General features: G+C 45.4%; 3 protein-coding genes across 5 annotated transcripts; 2 read left to right on the top strand and 1 right to left on the bottom strand.

Annotated features, from left to right (window-relative positions):
* The first annotated feature begins 584 nt into the window (after positions 1-584).
* cops9 (COP9 signalosome subunit 9) lies at positions 585-6,502 on the top strand. Its single transcript, XM_021620333.3, has 3 exons — positions 585-949; positions 1,391-1,463; positions 6,393-6,502. Exons 1-3 carry the CDS (start codon positions 887-889, stop codon positions 6,428-6,430), a joined length of 174 nt encoding a protein of 57 aa, XP_021476008.1. The 5' UTR covers positions 585-886; the 3' UTR covers positions 6,431-6,502.
* Positions 6,503-7,182: 680 nt separating this feature from the next.
* Positions 7,183-12,887, top strand: and1 (actinodin1). Of its 2 annotated transcripts, none has more exons than XM_021620332.3 (8): positions 7,183-7,625; positions 7,986-8,072; positions 9,276-9,320; positions 9,396-9,538; positions 10,097-10,320; positions 10,397-10,553; positions 10,659-10,907; positions 11,007-12,887. In XM_021620332.3, exons 2-8 carry the CDS (start codon positions 8,000-8,002, stop codon positions 12,333-12,335), a joined length of 2,220 nt encoding a protein of 739 aa, XP_021476007.3. In that variant the 5' UTR covers positions 7,183-7,625; positions 7,986-7,999; the 3' UTR covers positions 12,336-12,887. The 2 variants fall into 2 exon arrangements, with proteins under 2 accessions (XP_021476007.3, XP_021476006.3); XM_021620331.3 differs by having other exon boundaries at positions 7,450-7,625; positions 9,393-9,538.
* Positions 12,888-18,170: 5,283 nt separating this feature from the next.
* On the bottom strand, positions 18,171-21,418 carry adipoqa (adiponectin, C1Q and collagen domain containing, a). Of its 2 annotated transcripts, none has more exons than XM_036935031.2 (5): positions 21,062-21,418; positions 20,755-20,960; positions 20,507-20,587; positions 20,212-20,352; positions 18,171-19,939 (listed from the first exon to the last, which is right to left on the bottom strand). In XM_036935031.2, exons 1-5 carry the CDS (start codon positions 21,246-21,248, stop codon positions 19,817-19,819), a joined length of 738 nt encoding a protein of 245 aa, XP_036790926.2. In that variant the 5' UTR covers positions 21,249-21,418; the 3' UTR covers positions 18,171-19,816. The 2 variants fall into 2 exon arrangements, with proteins under 2 accessions (XP_036790926.2, XP_036790927.2); XM_036935032.2 differs by having other exon boundaries at positions 20,224-20,352; positions 21,062-21,381.
* Between the last annotated feature and the right edge of the window lie 2,860 nt (positions 21,419-24,278).

Here is a 24,278-nt window from a genome sequence, read left to right as displayed (position 1 = left end):
AACATCTCCCAGTCCACGTGATGGAAGCAGTCTTGGAGTGTGGAGTCAGCTTGGTCGGACCAGCGTTGGACAGACCTCAGCGTGGGAGCCTCTTGTTTTAGTTTCTGTCTGTAGGCAGGGATCAACAAAATGGAGTCGTGGTCAGCTTTTCCGAAAGGGGGGCGGGGCAGGGCCTTATATGCGTCGCGGAAGTTAGAGTAACAATGGTCCAAGGTCTTTGAAACAAGATATAATTGATATTAATGTTCCACTGGGTAGTGATGAGGCCAAATGTAAGATCAGAGCCATTTTGATAGATGTGTGGCAGAAGAGATGGGACTCTGAGCCCAAGGGACGTCATTTAAATGAAAGAAAGGTCGGTGGACCAAGATTAAAAAGTCAGATTAGGAAGGAAGAGGTGGTGTTTGCTCGATTACACCTAGGACATTGTACTCGTCATTACATCTGGTTGGCAAGCATGTGAATGGTTTGTGTCTGGAGTGTATTGTTGATGAAACAGTAGAGCATGTGTTATTATATTGTTGTTAGTATGTTGGGAGAGAAAGATTGAAGTGTAGGGTCATTGAGGTTGGACGGGTTTGAGGGGGGGGGGGGGGAAGGGATTTGGGGGATGGTCTATTAGAAGTTAGTAGGGCTCTTTTTTTATTTTCTCAGAAGTACTGCTTTAGGTAGGAGGATTTAGAAATGTGGAGCTAATGTTGTAAACCGTGATTGACCACACACTTCAGCACAGTAGGTGGCGGCATGCACCTTTAACGGTTGTTTTCGGGCCGCCATATATCATAGAAGAAGAAAGGTCCGATTTGTTTTGTTTACTTTGACAGAAAAAAGCTTGGTAGCTAACGTTAATATTCTTTACGGTAACTCGTCAAAGACAGAAACTATCATGAAACCAGCGGTGGACGAGATGTTCCCTGAAGGCGCCGGGCCTTATGTGGATCTAGACGAGGTTAGTAATCATCAGGTTACAGGAAAGAATCACCGACCTAGCTAGCTAACGTTACCATGTTAACGCCAACGGTCATCTAGCCACCTACAGTAACTACAGTAAGTGACTCGGATACAAAAAACGCCCGCTGTTATCCAGTCATCTTGTTCAACATACAGTTGTTGGGAACTTGCTACTACTAACGTTAGCTAGCTAGCTATGTTTAGAAGGCATATATCTGCATTTTGTCAGAGGCTAGAATGTTGTGTAGCTGTAGCGTTAGCACATATAACGTTAGTTGTTTTTAACCTAACGTTAGCTAGTTACACGGTTACCCTTTTGTCTGTAGACTGAACGAACTGTCTTTGATTTATTGTACTTTTCTTGTTGAGCTCATATGTGTTTTATGTACGTTGATAAATGGCTAACATTATGAAACTGTACCTGGTGTGTGTTCTTCAGGCAGGGGGCAGCAGCGGTCTGCTCATGGACCTGGCAGCAAATGAGAAAGCAGTGCACTCAGACTTCTTCAACGGTGAGACACACACACACACACACACTAACACGGTAGGCAGGGCAGGAGGCTAGAATAGACCCGTTTTTCTCAAACCTATTCTTGAGTAACTCTAGTCATTACACTTATTTGTTATATTCCGATACTAGAATTCCTGATTTAATCTAATAGTGTGCTGATCACCTGTTGAATCAGGTGTATTGCTGCGGGAATAGATCAAATAAGTGGAATGGCTGGAAATGCTGGAGAATAGGTTGGGGGAGACACTGGGCTAGACTGTGTAGAGGCTATGTCAAGGATCTATGTGACTAGGGAGGGGTCAACTAAAAGTGTTCTGTGTAGGGATGTGCATCTTTCCCTTTCAAGACGGTTCCATACATATCTAGATACATGGGCTCCTATACGATACAGGAAAGATATGTTTTAGTTAGTTTGAAACTAATCGATCCGATTCGGTATAATGTGATATGATGCACTACATTTTTTTGCATAAACACATTCATTTCCCATTCTAAATTCTAATCTGCTGATGATAAAGCTCATGAGGTGTGTGTGTGTGTGTGTGTGTGTGTGTGTGTGTGTGTGTGTGTGTGTAAATGGTCTATGTCTACGTAGGCACCTGAGCTGCGTCATAAGGGAGACTAGGCATCTACCACCCCACTATCAGATGAGTTTTTTGTCCCCACTTTGGTTCTGAAATCACCATCACCCACATTATCTTGTCCTTTTTGCAGATTAAGTGTTTGAGCTAGTAATGGATCAATATTTATCATTTACAAATGCGCTATGACATAGCCAATGAATATATAGCACCATTTTGGATTCCACCCCGATCTCGTTTGGAAGTTTTTACGGAGAGATCTTCTCGTTTCGGTCATGCAAAAGTGCTCGTCACCCAATGTGTAGATATACACACAGTTGAAGTCAAACGTTTACATACACCTTAGCCAAGTAAATTTAAACTAAGTTTTTGATAATTCCTGACATTTAATCCTGGTAACAAATTCCCTATTTTAGGTCAGTTTGGATCACCACTTTATTTTAAGAATGTGAAATGTCAGAATAATATTAGACAATGATTTATTTCAGCTTTTATTTTTTTCATCACATTCCCAGTGGGCCAGAAGTTTACATACACTCAATTAGTATTTGGTAGCATAGCCTTTAAATTGTTTAACTTGGGTCAAACATTTTGGGTAGTCTTCCACAAGCTTCCCACAATAAGTTGTGAATTTTGGCCCATTCCTTCTGACAGAGCTGTTGTAACTGAGTTAGGTTTGTAGGCCTCCTTGCTCGCACATGCTTTTTCAGTTCTGTCCACAAATGTTCTATAGGATTGAGCTCAGAGCTTTGTGATGGCCACTCCAATACCTTGACTTTGTTGTCCTTAAGCCATTTTGCCACAACTTTGGAAGTATGCTTGGGATCATTGTCCATTTGGAAGACCCATTCGCTACCAAGTTTTAACTTCCTGACTGATGTCTTGAGATGCTGCTTCAATATATCCACATAATTTTCCTCCCTCATGAAGCCATCTATTTTGTGAAGTGCACCAGTCCCTCCTGCAGCAAAGCACCCACACAACATGATGCTGCCACCCCCGTGCTTCACGGTTGGGATGGTGTTCTTCGGCTTGCAAGCCTCCAACCTTTTTCCTCCAAACATAACGATGGTCATTATGGCCAAAAAGTTCTATTTTTGTTTCATCAGACCAGAGGACATTTCTCCAAAAAGTACGATCTTTGTCCCCATGTGCAGTTGCAAACCGTAGTCTGGCTTTTTTTAATGGAAGTTTTGGAGAAGTGGTTTCTTCCTTGCTGAGCAGCCTTTCAGGTTATGTCGATATAGGACTTGTTTTACTGTGGATATAGATACTTTTGTATCCGTTTCCTCTAGCATCTTCACAAGGTCCTTTGTTGTTGTTCCAACATCGATTTAAATCGCACTAAAGTACGTTCATCTCTCGGAGACAGAGTGCGTCTCCTTCCTGAGCGGTATGACGGCTCCGTGGTCCCATGGTGTTTATTCTTCCGTACTATTGTTTGTACAGATGAACCTGGTACCTTCAGGCGTTTGGAAATTGCTCCCAAGGATGAACCAGACTTGTGGAGGTCTACAATTTATTTTTTGAGGTCTTGGCTGATTTCTTTTGATTTTCCCATGATGTCAAGCAAAGAGGCACTGAGTTTGAAGGTAGGCCTTGATATACATCCACAGGTACACCTCCAATTGACTCAAATGATGTCAATTAGCCTATTAGAAGCATCTAAAGCCATAACATCCTTTTCTGGTATGTTCCAAGCTGTTTAAAGGCACAGTCAACTTAGTGTATGTAAACCTCTGACCCACTGGAATTGTGATACAGTGAAATAATCTCTCTGTAAACAATTGTTGGAAAAATGACTTGTCATGCACAAAGTAGATGTCCTAACCAACTTGCCAAAACTATAGTTTGTTAACAAGAAATTTGTGCAGTGTTTGAAAAATGACTCCAACTTAAGTGTATGTAAACTTCCGACTTCAACTGTGTGTATATATACATATATATATAAAAATATAAAGACAAATAATATTTTTTGAAAATCAAATGTTATTTGTACACAACAGGTAGACCTTACAGTGAAATGACACTGATTGTGTAAATCCAAACAATTGCTGATGAACCTGAATAATCCAAATAGAATTGGTTCTAAGCCCAACACCATACCTGTTCAACAGGTATAGGCAGAGTTCTGTCTCCCATTCTTTTTGTTCTCTCTGGTAAAACACAATTTTTAACAGCGCATAGATAACAATAACCTAGCAAATGACACCGGTTGTCACTCCACTAATAAAGCCAGATATCACTCAAACTGTTTAAGCATTTGAATGCTGAAGAACAGGCCGCCTACCTGGCCGTTGGTCAGCGAGTGGAACAGGGCACAGTGCGCAGGCAGTTTGACTAGGCTACTGGTATTACCTGGGGTTGTTGCCTGGGGTTGTTGCCTGGGGTTGTTGCCTGGGATTGTTGCCTGGGGTTGTCTGGCATGCAAAATGACTTGTAGATCAATGACTGTCAAAGCAGTTCCACACTGAAACAGAGGAAGCTTCAGTTGTCACAAAATAATAGAGGTATTTTAGGATGGTAGAAATAACGTAATATGTGCAAACACAAAAATGTGAACCGGAGATTCAAAACATTTGAATCGGTTTTCTGACCATTGCATGCTACATTTGGATCAGTTTGGGATCCGCGATACACTTGCATCCTTAAACATTTGAACCGGGGACTGATGCGTGTTGGTGAATCGTTACATCCCTAGTTCTGTTTGTGTTTGTTTTGCCAACAGGGCCGTATCTCAGTAACTAACACACGTATTTTCCATGTAAACCTCAATTTACACAAACGCAGACACACACCACACAATGTAGCTAATGTGTTTTTCATCTGGCAGTTAGCTACAGGACAAACAGTTTGTCTCAGTAGCACATGACCTAGAAACTGATCATTAAAAAGAGGAGAGGAACGCTAAAGAAGGAGATGTAAGGGGTAGTAGTAGGTGAAGGGGGAATGGGAGGAGTGGGGGAGTAGAGGGAGAGAGAGAGCGAGAGGACAGGAGGAATGGCAGATGAGATGGTTAAGTATGTAAAGTAAGCGAGGAGAGGGGGAGTAGGACAAGGAGGAGAAGAGAGGGGAAGGAGGAGAAGAGAGGGGAAGGAGGAGAAGAGAGGGGAAGGAGGACAAGGAGGAGAAGAGGGGGAGGAGGAGAAGAGAGGGGGAGAGGGGGAGGAGGAGAAGAGAGGGGGAGAGGGGGAGGAGGAGAAGAGAGGGGGAGAGGGGGAGGAGGAGAAGAGGGGGAGGAGGACAAGGAGGAGAAGAGGGGGAGGAGGAGGAGAAGAGAGAGGGGGAGGAGGAGAAGAGAGGGGGAGAGGGGGAGGAGGAGAAGAGGGGGAGGAGGACAAGGAGGAGAAGAGGGGGAGGGGGAGGAGGAGAAGAGGGGGAGGAGGACAAGGAGGAGAAGAGGGGGAGGAGGAGAAGAGAGAGGGAGGAGGACAAAGAGAGGGAGGAGGACAAGGAGGAGAAGAGATGGGGAGGAGGATAAGGAGGAGAGGGGAGCAGGACAGGTAGAGGGGGAGTAGGACAAGGAGGAGGACAGGTAGAGGGGGAGGAGAACAAGGAAGAGGGGAGAAGGACAGGTAGAGGAGGAGTAGGACAAGACATAGAGGAGAGGACAGGTAGAGGGGGAGTAGGACAAGGAGAAGGACAGGTAGAGGGGGAGTAGGACAAGGAGGAGGACAGGTAGAGGGGGAGGAGGACAAGTAGAGGGGGAGGAGAACAAGGAGTAGAGGCGAGGACAGGTAGAGGGGGAGTAGGACACGTAGGAGGACAGGTAGAAGGGGAGGAGGAGGACAGGTAGAGGGGGAGGAGGAGAGGGGGGTGATAAAGGGGTTTATGGTTCCTGTTAGACTGAAACTCAGCAGGACACTTAGCCAGCCTGCCGCTTTGAACACACATACACACCACGTATCACACACGCACACCCAGCAGAAAAACACATTCCCCTGTGTTTCTGTGGTGTCTGTGATTGTGTCCTTTAGTGGTTGTAGCTCCCCTAAAGCAGCACTCACATCTGTTAACACCAAACCCCTCCTAGAACCTGAAGTCTTGAGAGCCCAGATACTACATCCCAAATACTAACATATGGTACTACTGCATGATCTGTTATGAATCATATATAACTATTTTAGGATGTTTTCAAACTTCAGCATGCCTATCATGTCAGTCATCTAAGTGTCAGCACATAGGAGCTGTCAATCAAATCAGAAACTCACTGACCTATCCTTTGTCTGTCTCTGTTTCTCTGTCTTTCTCTGTCTGTCTCTTTTTCTCTGTCTCTCTCTGTCTGTCTCTGCTTCCCTGTCTCTGTTTCTCACTCGGTCTCTCTGTTTTTCTCTATCTGTTTCTCTCAGACTTTGAGGATTTGTTTGATGATGAGGACCTGCAGTGAATGAAGACCCCCCCCACACACACACACACTGCCACTGTGTTTGTTAAAAAATAAAGGCTCTTTTAAAAAGCAGATGTGTGTGTGAATTCTGTGGATCCCATACATTCCATAGCTGAGCTAAATGATCAGTGTGGGTTTAGAGTGGTCGTGCTTCAATGTGCTGCGGCAGGCAGGTCTTTAGGCGCTGAGAAACACCTGTTAGTGGACTAATAATTACATACTCCATAATATCACATGCACACTCATACCTAGAATAAATATATAGGACATCCCCAGTTAACATTTCCAGTATGTTGATGGCTACTGGACAGCAGCTCTAAAAGTTTTTTTTAAGGCCTTAGACAGTGTCAAATGGGTTGTATTCAGTAGTGCACACTGTAGCACCATAACAAGTTGGATACAAAACACACCGGTGACAAATGCATATATTTATATCCATCTCTGTGTGGCTGCGACCTAGTTGGAGTGTTTGGTGAGTCTGAAACCATCACCTGTTAGGTTTGGGTGCTATTGCATCTTACAGGGACGTTGCTCGAGAACCACTGTACGGATGTGTACAGTGGTGTGTGTAAACCCTCAGTTACAGGGCAGATGTGTCTGAACAGTAGAACTAATGAGGAAACTAGCACCTGAAATGACTGATGGGCAGACCAGCTGTCAGTGTGTGCCAACAGAGCTGTCTAACAGCAGCTAGCATGCAGGGTTTTGGGCCTTCCTCCTACAAAATGGTGCTTAGTGGTTAGTGCTTATGTGGCGCCTTTACCCTCCTTTCCCCCTTCATTATTTCCCTTCTATTTCCTTGTCTCCCTCTCAGTTGTTTTAGTTCTCTGTCTTTCTTTTCTCTCTCTCTCTCTCTCTCTCTCTCTCTCTCTCTCTCTCTCTCTCTCTTCTCTCTCTGTAATTACGGAGTCTCTGATTGGTCGGGTGGTTGAGCTGGCAGCAGCCAATAGCAGCTCTGGTAGCAGTGCCCCTCGATCTCCTGGAAAGGTTTGTGTGTGTTAATTATTAGGGGTCTGTTTAAAACCAGACCTAACCATTTTAGGGGGCACAGTCTGTCAGTAGAGCCAGAGGGACAGGGTGCACCAGGAGTCTCACATACACACTTAAACATCCAGCCTCTGAACCGGCCAGTGGGCTTCGTCTGATACAGCCTCTCCTCAAGATCCAACAGAGACTCCACTACACACAACTACAGGTAAGACAACATCAAGGTTTGGTTTAAGTCCAGTTTAAGGTCAGGTTTGAGTGCTCTGAAACACCTGTAGCCTGTGTAGGAGAATCAACCAGCTGAGCAGCCTAAACCCCCTGATGAGACTCAGATAGAAGACCCTCTGAGGAAGCAGTTTAGACTGGTGGAAGCAGACACACGGGTGGATGTAGACTGGAAACATTGTTATCATTTTTTCTTATGGGAAGCAAGACAACTAAATGTGATTTAGCAGGATGAGGGTATTAACTGTCTTCTACAGCATTCACTAGTCTTGGTTTGGAATGGCATGGGTATAGGAAACACAGTAAACTGTTTCCACTGGTATTTACCTGAAATTGTCCGTAGGAGAGGAGGAGGCCATGGCTGGAAGGAGCAGAACGTCGTTCTCCGGTGTGTTGACTGCTGCTCTGCTGGCCACCATACTGCTGCCTGGTGAGTCACACATGCAGTCATGCTCAAGCAGACATAGTGGTTTCTGATGGATGGACTTTGTGAATATTGATCCTCTCCTACCGTAGTCCTCCTCTCCTCACCTTGCCTATTCGCAAGCCCTTGACTAGTTGAATCAGGTCTGTTATTGCTGGGCTAGAAGTAAAATGTCCAGTCCTGAGGGTAACCAAAGAACCGATTCAGAAACATTGTCCTAACTAAAACTCATAACAGTCTCTGTCTGCCTCTAATTATTACCTGTTGTAATAACCTCTATTATAACCTCACCATATGGATCTGCCTCGGATATCTGCCTCGGATAGATGCCTCGGATAACTGCCTCGGGTAACTGCCACCAGACCAGCTGTTTCTGGTTCTGCGTTGACATGATTGACAGTTCCCCTCAGGGGAATCTTTAGTTAATCTCCTCTTTCCTCTAAAACTGTTTCTCAACAGACCCATAATCCTAACCTTAACCCATCATGTATTTACAGGGATGGAGGAGGGGGAGGAGAGGGAATTCTTTCATCGTTCCAGCACTTGTAAAAGATTATTACCTGTCAGCATCAGAGTCCCGCCTCCTGCTCTCTCCCCCCCCCCCCCCCCTGTCCCGTAAAGACTGTTGTTTACAGATGTTCCGGTATTTTACTGGCTCATTAAATATAATACAGCGGATACACTGAGACAGCAACATTTACCCCAACACCACACACACCTCCCTCCATCCATGCATCTCTCTCTCCTTCTCTTCCTCCATCCCTCTTTCTCCCTCCTTTCATCTCTTCTCTCTCTACCTCCACCCCACGCTGTCCTTCCCTCTAAAAACTGCTAGCACCATTTTCCCCTGTGGAGATGAAAGAGCATGCAACGCTGTGTCTACTGTTTCTCTCTCACGCGCACACACACACACACACACACACACACACACACACACACACACGGAGCTCTGTAAGGTAGCTAGCCCAGTTGGGGTCCACTGTTACATGCTCACCTATAAAATCTACAAAGGGCCGTAGTCACCGAACATCCAGGCACGGCCAATAACCCCTGCCCTGTAAACCTGTGTGTGTTTATTCCCACACCTTTCCACCTGTATATTACACTTGCAGTGGGGAAAGGTACTTAGTAGTATATGTCAGCATGTTTTGGTCTCTGCTGCTGACTCTGGCAACATCTAGCTCTGACAGTGTGTGTCTGTCTCCTCAGAATTCCTGTCGGCAGGGCCGGTGTTACAGAAGCTCAATGGACAAGGTAAATGCACAACTACCTCACAAACATACTTGACATACACAACAATGTTTTTGATGCTTGATGTCTCACCAGTAGGGGATGCCACTGAAGAGACAGCGGTTGCCATGGCATCGGCAAGGAGGCTTGTCCGTAACCGTAGAAACATCAGCTGGTACAAGCAACACTCAGACTTCTGGAGCTGGTACAAATACTTCACGGACAATGGAAACACGGAGGCAGTGAGTACACTCTGAGGAGATTGGGGTGTTATCCGGGAATGGTCCCAAACCTTCTGGTCCCAAGGGGCCAACACTAACTAACCACAAACCTTCTGGTCCCAAGGGGCCTTTCACTAACTAACCACAAACCTTCTGGTCCCAAGGGGCCAACACTAACTAACCACAAACCTTCTGGTCCCAAGGGGCCAACACTAACTAACCACAAACCTTCTGGTCCCAAGGGGCCAACACTAACTAACCACAAACCTTCTGGTCCCAAGGGGCCAACACTAACTAACCACAAACCTTCTGGTCCCAAGGGGCCAACACTAACTAACCACAAACCTTCTGGTCCCAAGGGGCCAACACTAACTAACCACAAACCTTCACAGTTGAGTATCATCTGCTTAGAGATGAAAAGGGATATTGTGTTTGAGAATGACATGGGAACATTGGGGAACTTCACAGGTATCTCTATTCATGTTCTTTTGGGTTTCCCTAGCTTTGGCTTTCATCTTTATGAACCTCATATACTTCTAACCTCATATCTGTATCCCCTTCTCCCCCCTCCCCCCTTAGGTCCAGGAGCTGGACAGGGTCTACCTGGCCTACCTCCAAAATAAGAACCGTGCTGAGGGACGTCGCTCTTATAAGGCCTACCTGGGCCACCTAGGGGACATCTACAAGGCCTGCGCCGACTCAGAGGACCCAAACTGCGTGGCCTCGGCCACTAGCCGGCAAAAACCTGAAACCCCCAAGGCCCCTCCTAAACCCGCCCCTGTCAAGGCCTGTGACTCCTACAGGTCAGTCATGTTAATTGATGTCTGTGTTATATAATTGTATGCTTGTGAATTGAATCTAATCTAATGTCCTGTGTAGGGACCCATATTGTCTGTATGCTGCCAAGAGCCAGCCCCCACCTTCTCCTGGCCCGGTCAAGGCCCCAGCCCCCAATTATGTGCGCTCCCCTGTGGCTGTTAAAGAACCTCATTCTGGGTACTACTCCTCCCCCGCTGTGCAGCCCTTCTTGTCCAAGGTACAGTATTACTACACTATTACTGCTTTTACTGTACCACTATACTAATGTATAGTGTCTATATCTATAATTAACATACGCATGATTGTTTTTATTCCCGTCCAGGAGCAGAAGGCGGAGCTGCTGCGTATCTGTTCAGCGGAGGATGTGGACTGTCTCCAGTACCACCTGAGAGCTGCTTTCGGCCACAATCCCTCCGCTGGGCCCCTGCCCTCCTACGCCCACCTGGGCTGTGACCCGAAAGACCCCACCTGTAAACCCCAGCTGGTCCAAAAAGCTCCCTCCGGCCTCTTCCTCCGTTACCCCAACTGTGACCCCAGAGACCCTCGCTGCGCCTACGCTGCATCCCTACAGGTAAGATTGGTATTTGTTATCATCGCCATCATCATTGTTATTATATGCGATTATCATTGAATTGTAATATCATGATCATGACTGTCCTTCCATTCCCAGGCTCCCCGTGCCCCTGCTCCCCCCGTCCCGGCAGGTCCTGGTTCCTGCAACCCTCTGTTTGAGGACGGTTGTAACCCTCTCACTGCAACCAAGTACGCCACGGCACCAGAGGAGTTCAAGGAAGAACACAAAGATGAACCCGCCGCAATGCGTGCTGCACCCCCAGCTCCCGAGCAACGCAGCGACCCATTCGCTATGTACAGGGATGCTTATGCTAATGTTAATGGTAACCGCCAAGGCAGTGCTCCAAGCTCTCAAGCTGGTGACCCATATACCATGTTCGGCCAAGGCAGTGCTCTCAGCGCTCAAGCTAGTGACCCATATGCCATGTACCGCCAAGGCAGTGCTCCCAGCACTCAAGCTAGTGACCCATATGCCATGTACCACCAAGGCAGTGCTCCCAGCGCTCAAGCTAGTGACCCATATGCCATGTACCGCCAAGGCAGTGCTCCCAGAGCTCAAGCTAGTGACCCATATGCCATGTACCGCCAAGGCAGTGCTCTCAGAGCTCAAGCTAGTGACCCATATGCCATGTACCGCCAAGCCAGTTCTCCCAGCGCTCCAGCTATTGACCCATATGCCATGTACCGCCGAGCTATCGCTAGTGCTCAAGCTAACGACCCATACACCATGTACAGGCAGGCTAATGCTAACGATCCCTTAGAAATGTACCGTGAAGCTGCAGCCTCCATGCACAGACATGTCCCCCCCTCCCCGCCGCAGCAGGCCCCCGCCCCCCCTCCCCGCTATGAGGAGCCCACACAGGAGGATCGCCACCCGCTGGGCCCCCGGGGAAGGACCAAGGAGGGCTATGAATGCTTCATCGGCTACGACCAGGAGTGCTACCCAATAGCCCGCGCAGAGCCGCGTTCTGGCGTCCACCGTAACACCGCCTACCCCGCCGAGCCCTACGAGCCGCATCTCAATGCCGATGGATCACGGAACGGAGTTCTGGAGCCTTCTGACCCCGACTGTGACCCGGAGTACGACACCAACTGCCGCCTGCGTCGCTATGAACCCCGGGAGGATCTGCTGCCAGACGCCAACGCCCAAGCTGTACACCAGGGAGAGCCACAGCACAGCCGGGACCATAGCTACAACCAGGGGGAGCCAGAGAGAGAAAGCGAGGCAGATTCAGAGCCATACCAGAGTGGCCAGGAGGAGACCTACGGGGCTTACCCCCCTCCCTCGCAGGGGCTGTCATACGGGTCCTACCCCTCAACCCAGCAGGGAATGCCCAGCTTCCAGGACATGCTGAGAGGATACAGAGACCAGTACCCTGAACAGGATAACCACAGAGCATACGCTGCTGACTACCGCCAAAAATAAATACACACATATACACATACATGCATGCATACACACACACACACACACACACACACACACACACACACACACACATGTGTATGTGACAAATAAAATTAGATTTGATTTGATTACATACATAGACACACACTGCATATGCCCTAAAGACTACAACAACAAAACTAACCAACACACCAGCCAAAAACAGGAGCAGATGACATGGAACACTATATTTAATACAAAACAATAAAAGACTGAATGAAGTCTGACACACACACACATGTCACATATGGAAGAACAGGCACACACACACACACACACATAGTAATGTGCTGTTAGCAGTAGAAGCAGGAGGAGTTTCTCTCCACTAGCTGTTTTATCTGTCAGTTTGATAGCTTTTATTCATTGATTAATTGACCCCCTATTCTCACTGGAATATTGAATACATTCTTGCAGCTCTGCTTCACTTCTGAAGCTACAAACTTCACATTATTTTTGTTTGTTTTGTTTATGATGTATTATGTAAAGTTTTTTTTACACTTTGAATGTTTTAAATAAAAGCTTTGAAAAACATGTATTTTACTCTTTGTGTCCATGTTCCATACTGACCCCTATAGGCTAGCAGTGGTAATATTATCTACTGACCCCTATAGGCTAGCAGTGGTAATATTATCTACTGACCCCTACAGCCCAACAGTGGTAATATTATCTACTGACCCCTACAGGCTAACAGTGGTAATATTATCTACTGACCCCTATAGGCTAACAGTGGTAATATCTACTGACCCCTATAGGCTAACAGTGGTAATATTATCTACTGACCCCTATAGGCTAACAGTGGTAATATTATCTACTGACCCCTATAGGCTAGCAGTGGTAATATTATCTACTGACCCCTACAGGCTAACAGTGGTAATATTATCTACTGACCCCTACAGCCCAACAGTGGTAATATTATCTACTGACCCCTATAGGCTAGCAGTGGTAATATTATCTACTGACCCCTACAGCCCAACAGTGGTAATATTATCTACTGACCCCTATAGGCTAGCAGTGGTAATATTATCTACTGACCCCTATAGGCTAGCAGTGGTAATATTATCTACTGACCCCTACAGCCCAACAGTGGTAATATTATCTACTGACCCCTATAGGCTAGCAGTGGTAATATTATCTACTGACCCCTATAGGCTAGCAGTGGTAATATTATCTACTGACCCCTACAGCCCAACAGTGGTAATATTATCTACTGACCCCTATAGGCTAATAGCGGTAATATTATCTACTGACCCCTACAGCCCAACAGTGGTAATATTATCTACTACTGACCCCTATAGGCTAGCAGTGGTAATATTATCTACTGACCCCTACAGCCCAACAGTGGTATTATTATCTACTGACCCCTATAGGCTAGCAGTGGTAATATTATCTACTGACCCCTACAGCCCAACAGTGGTAATATTATCTACTGACCCCTACAGCCCAACAGTGGTAATATTATCTACTGACCCCTATAGGCTAGCAGTGGTAATATTATCTACTGACCCCTACAGCCCAACAGTGGTAATATTATCTACTGACCCCTATAGGCTAATAGTGGTAATATTATCTACTGACCCCTACAGCCCAACAGTGGTAATATTATCTACTACTGACCCCTATAGGCTAGCAGTGGTAATATTATCTACTGACCCCTACAGCCCAACAGTGGTAATATTATCTACTGACCCCTATAGGCTAGCAGTGGTAATATTATCTACTGACCCTACAGCCCAACAGTGGTAATATTATCTACTGACCCCTATAGGCTAATAGCGGTAATATTATCTACTGACCCCTATAGGCTAACAGTAGTAATATTATCTACTGACCCCTATAGGCTAACAGTAGTAATATTATCTACTGACCCCTACAGCCCAACAGTGGTAATATTATCTACTGACCCCTATAGGCTAACAGTGGTAATATTATCTACTGACCCCTACAGCCCAACAGTGGTAATATTATCTACTGACCCCTATAGGCTAACAGTAGTAATATTATCTACTACTGACCCCTATAGGCTAACAGTGGTAATATTATCTACTGACCCCTACAGCCCAACAGTGGTAATATTATCTACTGACCCCTACAGCCCAACAGTGGTAATATTATCTACTGACCCCTATAGGCTAACAGTGGTAATATTATCTACTGACCCCTATAGGCTAACAGTGGTAATATTATCTACTGACCCCTATAGGCTAACAGTGGTAATATTATCTACTGACCCCTACAGCCCAACAGTGGTAATATTATCTACTACTGACCCCTATAGGCTAACGGTAGTAATATTATCTACTACTGACCCCTATAGGCTAACAGTAGTAATATTATCTACTACTGACCCCTACAGCCCAACAGTGGTCATATTATCTACTACTGACCCCTATAGGCTAACAGTAGTAATATTATCTACTACTGACCCCTACAGCCCAACAATGGTCATATTATCTACTACTGACCCCTATAGGCTAACAGTGGTAATATCTACTGACCCTTATAGGCTAACAGTGGTCATATTATCTACTGATGACTATAGGCTAACAGTGGTAATATTATCTACTGACCCCTATAGGCTAACAGTGGTAATATTATCTACTGACCCCTATAGGCTAACAGTGGTCATATTATCTACTGACGACTATAGGCTAACAGTGGTAATATTATCTACTGACCCCTATAGGCTAACAGTGGTAATATTATCTACTGACCCCTATAGGCTAACAGTGGTCATATTATCTACTACTGACCCTTATAGGCTAACAGTGGTAATATTATCTACTACTGACCCCTATAGGCTAACAGTGGTAATATTATCTACTACTGACCCCTATAGGCTAACAGTGGTAATATTATCTACTACTGACCCCTATAGGCTAACAGTAGTAATATTATCTACTGACCCCTATAGGCTAACAGTGGTAATATTATCTACTGACCCCTATAGGCTAACAGTGGTAATATCTACTGACCCCTATAGGCTAACAGTGGTAATATTATCTACTACTGACCCCTATAGGCTAACAGTGGTAATATCTACTGACCCCTATAGGCTAACAGTGGTAATATCTACTGACCCCTATAGGCTAACAGTGGTAATATCTACTGACCCCTATAGGCTAACAGTGGTCAAATTATCTACGGATGACTATAGGCTAACAGTAGTAATATTATCTACTGACCCCTATAGGCTAACAGTGGTAATATCTACTGACCCCTATAGGCTAACAGTGGTCATATTATCTACTACTGACCCCTATAGGCTAACAGTGGTAATATCTACTGACCCCTATAGGCTAACAGTGGTCACATTATCTACTACTGACCCCTATAGGCTAACAGTGGTAATATCTACTGACCCCTATAGGCTAACAGTGGTCATATTATCTACTACTGACCCCTATGGGCTAACAGTGGTAATATCTACTGACCCCTATAGGCTAACAGTGGTCACATTATCTACTACTGACCCCTATAGGCTAACAGTGGTAATATCTACTGACCCCTATAGGCTAACGGTAGTAATATTATCTACTACTGACCCCTATAGGCTAACAGTAGTAATATCTAGTGATCCACCTCTACGCAGACGACACCATTCTATATACTTCCGGCCCGTCCTTGGACACTGTGCTATCTAACCTCCAAACGAGCTTCAATGCCATACAACACTCCTTCCGTGGCCTCCAACTGCTCTTAAACGCTAGTAAAACCAAATGCATGCTTTTCAACCGTTCGCTGCCTGCACCAGCACGCCTGACTAGCATCACCACCCTGGATGGTTCCGACCTTGAATATGTGGACATCTATAAGTACCTAGGTGTCTGGCTAGACTGTAAACTCTCCTTCCAGACTCATATCAAACATCTCCAATCGAAAATCAAATCTAGAGTCGGCTTTCTATTCCGCAACAAAGCCTCCTTCACTCACGCCGCCAAACTTACCCTAGTAAAACTGACTATCCTACCGATCCTCGACTTCGGCGATGTCATCTACAAAATTGCTTCCAACACTCTACTCAGCAAACTGGATGCAGTTTATCACAGTGCCATCCGTTTTGTCACTAAAGCACCTTATACCACCCACCACTGCGACCTGTATGCTCTTGTCGGCTGGCCCTCGCTACATATTCGTCGCCAGACCCACTGGCTCCAGGTCATCTACAAGTCCATGCTAGGTAAAGCTCCGCCTTATCTCAGTTCACTGGTCACGATGGCAACACCCACCTGTAACACGCGCTCCAGCAGGTGTATCTCACTGATCATCCCTAAAGCCAACACCTCATTTGGCCGCCTTTCGTTCCAGTTCTCTGCTGCCTGTGACTGGAACGAATTGCAAAAATCGCTGAAGTTGGAGACTTTTATCTCCCTCACCAACTTCAAACATCTGCTATCTGAGCAGCTAACCGATCGCTGCAGCTGTACATAGTCTATCGGTAAATAGCCCACCCATTTTACCTACCTCATCCCCATACTGTTTTTATTTATTTACTTTTCTGCTCTTTTGCACACCAATATATACCTGTACATGACCATCTGATCATTTATCACTCCAGTGTTAATCTGCAAAATTGTAATTATTCGCCTACCTCATGCCTTTTGCACACAATGAATATAGACTCTCCTTTTTTTCTACTGTGTTATTGACTTGTTACTTGTTTACTCCATGTGTAACTCTGTGTTGTCTGTTCACACTGCTATGCGTTTATCTTGGCCAGGTCGCAGTTGCAAATGAGAACTTGTTCTCAACTAGCCTACCTGGTTAAATAAAGGTGAAATAAAAAAATGTAAAAAAATCTACTGACCCCTATAGGCTAACAGTGGTAATATCTACTGACCCTATAGGCTAACAGTGGTAATATCTACTGACCCTATAGGCTAACAGTGGTAATATCTACTGACCCTATAGGCTAACAGTGGTAATATCTACTGACCCTATAGGCTAACAGTGGTAATATCTACTGACCCTATAGGCTAACAGTGGTAATATCTACTGACCCTATAGGCTAACAGTGGTAATATCTACTGACCCTATAGGCTAACAGTGGTAATATCTACTGACCCTATAGGCTAACAGTGGTAATATCTACTGACCCTATAGGCTAACAGTGGTAATATCTACTGACCCTATAGGCTAACAGTGGTAATATCTACTGACCCTATAGGCTAACAGTGGTAATATCTACTGACCCCTATAGGCTAACAGTGGTAATATCTACTGACCCTATAGGCTAACAGTGGTAATATCTACTGACCCTATAGGCTAACAGTGGTAGTATTATCTACTGACCCCTATAGGCTAACAGTAGTAATATTATCTACTACTGACCCCTATAGGCTAACAGTAGTAATATTATCTACTGACCACTATAGGCTAACAGTGGTCATATTATCTACTACTGACCCCTATAGGCTAACAGTGGTAATATTATCTACTGACCCCTATAGGCTAACAGTGGTAATATCTACTGACCCCTATAGGCTAACAGTGGTCATATTATCTACTACTGACCCCTATAGGCTAACAGTGGTCATATTATCTACTACTGACCCCTATAGGCTATAGGGGTCCCCCTATACACATATAAACCATTATGGTACTTTAAACATTAATGTTGACTCATTTTAAATACAACAGGAGTGGATGAGTGCACACTTTGGGGAGAAGGGTGCAGAGTGAATGAACAAAGAGAAGGGGGAGAAGTTAAAATGAGCTTTAAAAATATCCCTCTCCCCTTTCCTGCCATGCATCTGACCCCTCCCCCAACTAACCCACCTCGCTCCCCAACTCACAGAAAGACAAGAAAAAACCCAGTTTGAAACATCAATACAACTTTATTGATCCAAGAGCACTCTGACTCAGTAACAACAGCTGTGAGCCCAGAGTAAACCCACACACACAGCTTCTCTTTTTGTGTGTGCGTGTTCATGTGTATGTGACAGCCTGTGGCAGGTGACCTTTATCATTACAGAACTAAGATGATTATAAATATAGATTACAGCTACACACACACACACACTGGCCCTTTTGGCTGGAGGCCAGCTGTACACACTCAGGGACAGGAGGAGAGGAGAGTGTGTGGATTGGACATACGGGGGAAGGGAGGGAAAGAGAAAGGAAACAGAGTGAGAAAGAGAGGGGGAAAATAGAGAGAGAGAGGAGTTTTACTTTTAGTATTTAATACAGCTTATCTCAGAGAACAGGGGATAGGTAGAGATGGTAGAGGTGGGGGATAGGTGGTGGTGGGGGATAGTAGAGGTGGGTGATAGGTAGTTAGGTGGGGGATAGGTAGAGGTGGGGGATAGGTAGAGGTGGGGACAGGGAGAGGTGGGGGATAGTAGAGGTGGGGGATAGGTAGAGAGGTGGGGGATAGGTAGAGGTGGGGGATAGGTAGAGGTGGGGATAGGGAGAGGTGGGGGATAGTAGAGGTGGGGGATAGGTAGAGAGGTGGGGATAGGGAGAGGTGGGGGATAATAGAGGTGGGGGATAGGTAGAAGTGGGGGATAGATAGAGTTGGGGGATAGGGAGAGAGGTGGGGGATAGGTAGAGGTGGGGGTTAGGGAGAGAGGTGGGGGATAGGTAGAAGTGGGGGATATGTAGAGGTGGGGGATAGGGAGAGAGGTGGGGGATAGGTATAGAGCTGGGTTAATAGGGAGAGAGGAGGGGGATCGGTAGAGGTGGGGGATGGGGAGAGAGATGTGGGATAGATAGAGGTGGGGGTTAGCGAGAGAGGTGGGGGATAGGTAGAGGTGGGGAATAGGTAGAGGTGGGGGATAGGGAGAGGGGTGGGGGATGTTTAGAGGTGGGGTTAGGGAGAGAGGTGGGGGCTAAATAGAGAGGTGGGGATAGGGAGAGAGGTGGGGGTTAGGGAGAGAGGTGGGGGATAGGGAGAGAGGTGGGGGATAGGTAGAGAGGTGGGGGTTAGGTAGGGGATAGGGAGAGGTGGGGGATAGGGAGAGAGATGGAGGATAGGGAGAGAGGTGGTGGATAGGGAGAGAAGTGGGAGATATGTAGAGGTGGGGGATAGGGAGAAAGGTGAGGGATAGGGATAGGGAGAGAGGTGAGGGATAGGGAGAGAGGTGGGGGTTAGTGAGAGAGGTAGGGGATAGGTATAGGTGGGGGATAGGTAGAGGTGGGGGATAAGGAGAGTGGTGGGGGATAGGCAGAGGTGGGGGATAGGTAGAGAGGAGGGGGATAAGGAGAGAGGTGGGGGGATAGGGAGAGGTTGGGGATAGGTAGAGGTGGGGGATAAGGAGAGAGGTGTGGGATAAGGAGAGAGGTGGGGGATAAGGAGAGAGGTGGGGGATAGGGAGAGAGGTGGGGATAGGTAGAGGTGGGGGATAAGGAGAGAGGTGGGGGAAAAAGGGATGTGATGGAAAATAAGCAACTGCTGCTGTAAGTAGGTATGGTGGAGCAGATTGTCCAATCGGCTGCCTGGTAGGCACAGCTAAAGCAGGAAGTCAGCGTCGGCGGTTGTCCAATGGGCTGCTAGGTAGGCGCGGCTGAATCAGAAAACCAGTAAAGGTGGAGTCGTTGTTGATGTCAGCGTAAATTCCAACTTCTTCCTGTTCCGCACCATACACCTGTAGACAGAGGGATATTATATTAGCTATTAATGAAGTAATAAGTTAGTGACTTGTGGTGAGGAGTAAATGGTCCAATTCTAATGCAAACATACAACATCTAATAGCAGCCATAGGAAATTCACCAGTTTGGTAAAATAGTTCTGTTTGCCTGATTCAGCCATATTGACTTTTTCAACCAGACTTTAGAACTCTAAATAATAAAGAGTTAAAGGAACTAAAGGAAAAAATACCCCTTCATTGTTTCTTTGAATTGGCAGCGTATGACTCACCTGCAGCCATACCTGGTCTCCAGATGAGAGGTTTAGGACCGCCCCTCCAGAGGACTGGTCCAGGTCAGAGGTCAGGAACTGGTCCAGAGTCAGCGACATGACACGGCCGTTACGGTACAGCCCCACCTTACACCCCTGACCCTAAACAACACACACACCGCTACTGTACAGCCCACCTTACACCCCTGACTCTAAACAAAGTTTACAGTAATGTACTGTTTAAACCAAATTTACAGTAAGATATTGTACCTTTTTGTACAGTAACTTACCACTACAGGATTTGTTTGTGTGTTACCTGTACAGTGAGGTGGAAGGTGAAGTAGTACACTCCGGGGATAAAACAACGGAACTTCCCTGAGATGTCATCATAGTGATGCTGCACAGACGGACGGACAGACAGACAGACACAGACAGACAGACAGACACAGACAGACAGACAGACAGACAGACAGACAGACAGACACAGACAGTCTATATATAGTGAAGCTGGAAAGAAGAATCGATATTTGATATTTGCTCTGACATCACACAAACACACAGTACCTGTTCGTTGTAGAAGATCTTGGTGAAGTGAAGGGGTGTGTCTGTCGTGGTAGTGGGTGTGGTTAGTCCCACGCTGAAGGCAGAGCGATACAGGAAGGAACTCTCGCCCCTCTGCCCCTGCAGCCCTGGGGCCCCCGGGAAACCCCGTCGTCCCTGGAATCCGTCCCCCCCAACTTCCCCCACCTCTCCCCTCTCACCTCGCACACCTAGTGAGGACAGGAGAAAGAGCATGAGATGGACGGAGAGAGTGAGTGAGAGAAAGTTTGAGAATCTATATGTTGATTGTTGATTCCCTGATGTGTTCTACCTGGAAGTCCAGTGTCTCCTGTCTCTCCCTGGCGTCCCTCTCTCCCATCTCTCCCATCCTGCCCGTCCAGACCAGGAGTCCCAGGAACACCTCCCATCCAATGGCCGCACCCCTCCTGAACTCCGACCTCTGACCCATACCCCTCTGCCAGCACACACAACAGCAGCATCCAGCTCATTGTTACCATGGTGACCTGACCGCTGATCTGTGACCTCTGAGATTGCACGAAGCAGGGAATCGCTGAAGAGACGGAGTGGAGAGAGAGTAGAAGAGAGTGATGCAAATCTATCTCGTCCTTGTGTGTCTGAGCATGTGTGTGCCTGTGTGAATTGCGCTCCTATATTTATCTCTGACTGCGTGTGACTCCGGCTGGTGACAAAGTCATACCCCCCAAATGACCTGCCAGAAACCCCCCCCCCCCCCCACACACACACACACACACACACACACACACACACACACACACACACACACACACACACACACACACACACACACACACACACACACACACACACACACACACACACACACACGGTGATCCTCTACCTCCCTCTTGTGGTCGGGGCAATATTTTAGTATGATACAGTAGGCTAGTATCCATGTTGACTGAGAGAAAAAGGGAGGGAGGGAGATTAGAGAGATAGATAGATAGATAGATAGATAGATAGATAGATAGATAGATAGATAGATAGATAGATAGATAGATAGATACACACACAGCTCCATGCACATGCTGTGACCTGTGTATCTGTGTCAAATGAATTCAAATCACATTTCCTTTGTCACATGCTTCATAAACAGCAGGTGTAGACTAACGGTAAAATAAATAATAAATACACAATGAGTAAAGATATACAGGGTATCAGTACTGAGTTGATGTGCAGGGGTACGAAGTAATTGAGGCAAATACAGTATCAGTCATAATTTTTACTCATTCAAGGATTTTTCTTTGTTTGTACTATTTTCTACATTGTAGAATAATAGTGAAGACATCAAAACTATGAAATAACACATATGGAATCATGTAGAAACCAAAAAAGTGTTAAACACATCAAAATATATTTTATATTTGAGATTCTTCAAAGTAGCCACCCTTTGCCTTGATGACAGCTTTGCACACTATTGGTATTCTCTCAACCAGCTTCACCTGGAATGCTTTTCCAACAGTCTTGAAGGAGTTCCCACATATGCTGCTTTTCATTCACTCTGTGGTCCAACTCATCCCAAACCATCTCAATTGGGTTGAGGTCAGGTGATTGTGGAGGCCAGGTAATCTGATGCAGCACTCAATCACTCTCCTTCTTGGTCAAATAGCCCTTACACAGCCTGGAGGTGTGTTGAGTCATTGTCCTGTTGAAAAACAAAAGATAGTCCCACTAAGCACAAACCAGATGGGATGGCGTATCGCTGCAGAATGCCGTGGTAGCCATGCTGGTTAAGTGTGCCTTGAATTCTAAATAAATCACAGACAGTGTCACCTGCAGAGCACTCCCACACCATCATACCTCCTCCTCCATGCTTCACGGTGGGAACCACACATGTGGAGATCATACCTACTCTGTGTTTCACAAAGACACGGCAGTTGGAACCAAAAATCTAAAATTTGGACTCATCAGACCAAAGGACAGATTTCCACCGGTCTAATATCCATTGCTCATGTTTCTTGACCCAAGCAAGTCTCTTCTTATTGGTGTCCTTCAGTAGTGGTTTCTTTTCAGTAATTCGACCATGAAGGCTTGATTCATGCAGTGTCCTCTGAACTGGTGAGGTTGAGATGTGTCTGTTACTTGAACTCTGTGAAGCATTTATTTGGGCTGCAATTTCTGAGGTGCAGTTAACTATAATGAACTTATCCTTTGCAGCAGAGGTAACTCTGGGTCTTCCTTTCCTGTGGCGGTCCTCATGAGAGCCAGTTTCATCATAGCGCTTGATGGTTTTTGTGACTGCACTTGAAGAAACTTTAATAAAAGTTCTTGAAATTTTCCACATTGACTGACTTTCATGTCTTAAAGTAATTATGGACTGTTGTTTCTCTTTGCTTATTTGAGTTGTTCTTGCCATAATTTGGGCTTGGTATTTTACCAAATCTTCTGTATACCACCCCTACATTGTCACAACCCAACTGATTGTCTCAAAGGCATTAAAAAGGAAAGAAATTCCACAAATTAACTTTTAACAAGGCACACCTATTAATTGAAATGTATTCCAGGTGACCTCATGAAGCTGATTGAGAGAATGCCAAGAGTGTGCAAAGCTGTCGTCAAGGCAAACTTGGCTACTTTGAAGAATTTCAAATATAAAATATATTTTGATTTGTTTAAAACTTTTTGGGGTTACTACATAATTCCATATGTGTTACTTCATATATTTTATGTCTTCACTATTACTCTATAATGTAGGAAGTAGTGAAAATAAAGAAAAACCCTGGAATGAGTACGTGTGTCCAAACCTTTGATTGGTACTTTATATATATATAACTTTTAAAATGGCTGTGACCTAGGAACAATAATAATGTGACCTAGGAACAATAATAATGTGACCTAGGGACAATAATAATGTGACCTAGGGACAATAATAATGTGACCTAGGGACAATAATAATGTGACCTAGGGACAATAATAATGTGGCCTAGGGACAATAATAACGTGACCTAGGGACAATAATAATGTGACCCAGGGACAATGCATTTAATTAAGGCTGTAAGTCGTAGGTAGGTCTAAGTTATTATAGTGATGACCAATCAATTGTTTGCATACTTTGTCATTTCCTTGAATTGGGATTTCTAGTGATAGCAATCGACCACCGTTCAACGTTTAACTGCTTAATTTCATCACCACACTCTTGAGTTAGGTTTTTAATAAAGTATGTTGGTTAGGCTAGTGAAATACTGCACTAAAACCTAATATAATAGAATGATGACATCACACTCACATTCAAAGCGATGAGGAGAAATAGGGAAAGAAAACCTTTCCTCTTTCCCTCCTTTCGTTCTCTCCTCTTCCCTTCCCTTCTCTCCTCTCCTTTCTTCTCTTCTCATTTCCTCTTCTCTCTTCTGTAAGAAGCTGTACAGACTTCTCTTCTTCTCTCTGGGAGAAAAACATTCAAATATAATTGCACAAAATATTGCTTCAAGTGATATTATTATTAAATGTTTAACACTGTATCAAATTCCTATGGAAACAGGGTCAGAGAACCCATCAATAATCCTTATATC

Source organism: Oncorhynchus mykiss, chromosome 11, assembly GCF_057628025.1.
Source record: "Oncorhynchus mykiss isolate SJ-2025 chromosome 11, ASM5762802v1, whole genome shotgun sequence".
In the NCBI taxonomy this organism is placed as follows: domain Eukaryota; kingdom Metazoa; phylum Chordata; class Actinopteri; order Salmoniformes; family Salmonidae; genus Oncorhynchus; species Oncorhynchus mykiss.
This window is presented reverse-complemented; position numbering and strand designations above follow the sequence as displayed.